We start from the raw sequence: 1,921 nt of genomic DNA, 5'->3' as shown, positions 1-1,921 counted from the left end.
TGGTCACCTTGGGCTCAGCAAACCCCAAGGTCCTGAGGTCGAGCCAGCCCAGTGCCACCCCAGACCTGGGTGCAGGACAAATCAAATTCCAGTGCAGAGGGATAATGGAGATCAACACTTTGGGGACTCTTGGCTAAACTGGAGAGAGATGGGAAGGGCAGGGTGGGCACCCCGGGGGCCTGGTGAGCACTTGGCACAGGATGGAGATGCCACCAGCCAATGCCACACCATCCAGAGGGTGAGGGCTGGGCTGGGCTGCAATGGTGGCACCTCAGGGACCAGGGGTGGCTGCAGCAGCGAGGCAGGCTGGGCCCTGCTGCATGCAGCGGATGAGCTCCTTGCGATTATCCAGGATGGTGTCGAAACTCTCCTGCAACCGGTTCTGCTGGTCCACAACTTTCTGCTGCAGGCCGTGGATCCAGCGCAGCAGGGCCAGGCGCCGGTACATCACCAGCTGGATGTGGTGCTTCTCCTTCTCCTGCTCCTTGAAGCGCTCCTTGTCCTGGAGGTGCTGCACAGCCTCTGCCAGCACCGGGAAGAGGGTCCCCAGCTCAGGCTCAGCCGGTCCTGCCTCAGGGGGGCTCCTGGCCCGGGGGGCAGAGGCAGGAGGGTCCCAGGCGGTGCTGCAGGTGCTGTCGGGGCTGTCGATGCTGAGGGAGCTGCTGGCGTAGCCGTTGTCCTCTGCAGGGGAGCCCGGGGGTTTGACACATCCCCCGGCCGCCTCCTCGGCATTGTTTTGTCCCCCTGCCCCGCTGACCTCCGCTCCCTCGGGGGGGCTGCGCACCCCCTGCTCGGGGTGCGTGTCACCCAGGCCCGGGGCGGTGTCCCTAAGCCGGCCCTGGACCATCTGTCTCTGCATTAATAACAGCAGATTATCAGACGGATTTGTGCTGTTTTCGCTCCGGCTGGAGCCCTCCTCCGGAGGGGACCCCGGTGCTGGCTGGCTCCAGTTCTCATTGCTGTCACACACCTCTCCCACGAAGTTGGAGTTGGAGTCCGGCCCATGTCCCGCCCCTGGGATGGCCGTGCCCAACGCTGGCCCCCCCCGGCCCTGCCGGAACGGGGCGTTTGCCGGGAAGACAGCAAACATCTCGCCGGTGTCCTGCCTGCAAGACAGACACGGAGCTGTGACACGCCTGTGGGCACCTGGGCTGGCACAGCCAGCTACAGTGGGGAAAAACACGCTCTTAATCTAATTTACCTCTTTAAAGGTACTGCACCTATCATGGGGTAAGCGTTTCTGGGTGTTTGCTGCTCTCAGCATGTCCCCATGCAACATCATGGAAACATGGAATGGATTGGAAGAGACCTTAAAGCTCCTTTCATTCCCACCCCTTGCCATAGGGGGTGGGAATGCCACCCAGCCAAGGGAATCTTCCCATCTGATGCAGAAGCTCAAGGAGCCACTTCCCATCCCATCCGTCCTCCCTGAGAGCTCCAGTCCAAGCCCATGTTCCTGCAGCATCCCTTGGGTGATGCCAAAGGGCATCACGGGGCAGAGGCATGCAGCTGCACACGCTGCTGGTAGTATTTGGGCTATGACTGATGCAACTAATTCCACGCTGGTAAAGGTGTGCTTGGAAGGTGATGCTTTCCCAACAGCAATAAATGTCATTTAGCAGCTGAGACTGCCTGGGCTCCTCTGCACAACCTCTGTCATCAGCCCTGCATCGGGATGGGGTCTGGCCTCCACCTGCACCCAAACTGGTGACCCTGCTGGCCTTCCTTCTCTGCAGGACTGGGAACAGACTGGCCCAGAAAAGGAAAGGTTATCCCAGCGCTCCTTGCTCCAGGCAAGCGAGAGGCACTTTCCAAGCTCTCTCCTACAAGGACACTCACAGGAATCGCAGGGAGGAACCCATCGGGTGTCCCGGTCTGACTGCAGCCAGCAGTGGGGCAGCAGGAGGGATGCAGGAGCCCG

The 1,921-nt window shown here is 61.1% G+C and overlaps 1 protein-coding gene across 1 annotated transcript; it reads right to left on the bottom strand.

Moving 5' to 3' along the window:
- Positions 1-271: 271 nt before the first annotated feature.
- C26H1orf216 (chromosome 26 C1orf216 homolog) lies at positions 272-1,227 on the bottom strand. The gene is made up of 2 exons (XM_062508925.1): positions 1,202-1,227; positions 272-1,106 (listed from the first exon to the last, which is right to left on the bottom strand). The coding sequence occupies exons 1-2, from the start codon at positions 1,225-1,227 to the stop codon at positions 272-274; spliced, it is 861 nt and encodes a 286-aa protein (XP_062364909.1).
- Between the last annotated feature and the right edge of the window lie 694 nt (positions 1,228-1,921).

This window comes from Cinclus cinclus, chromosome 26, assembly GCF_963662255.1.
Source record: "Cinclus cinclus chromosome 26, bCinCin1.1, whole genome shotgun sequence".
Taxonomy (NCBI): domain Eukaryota; kingdom Metazoa; phylum Chordata; class Aves; order Passeriformes; family Cinclidae; genus Cinclus; species Cinclus cinclus.
Note: the sequence above shows the minus strand (reverse complement) of the source record. Positions and strands in the feature narration are given on the sequence as shown.

Bases quoted from the DNA above. Each gene is read 5' to 3' on its own strand.
- C26H1orf216 (XM_062508925.1), bottom strand. From the start codon at position 1,227: ATGATAGGTGCAGTACCTTTAAAGAG. The intron at 1,107-1,201 runs GTAAATTAGATT...TCTGTCTTGCAG, and splicing joins GGTGCAGTACCTTTAAAGAG to GCAGGACACCGGCGAGATGT.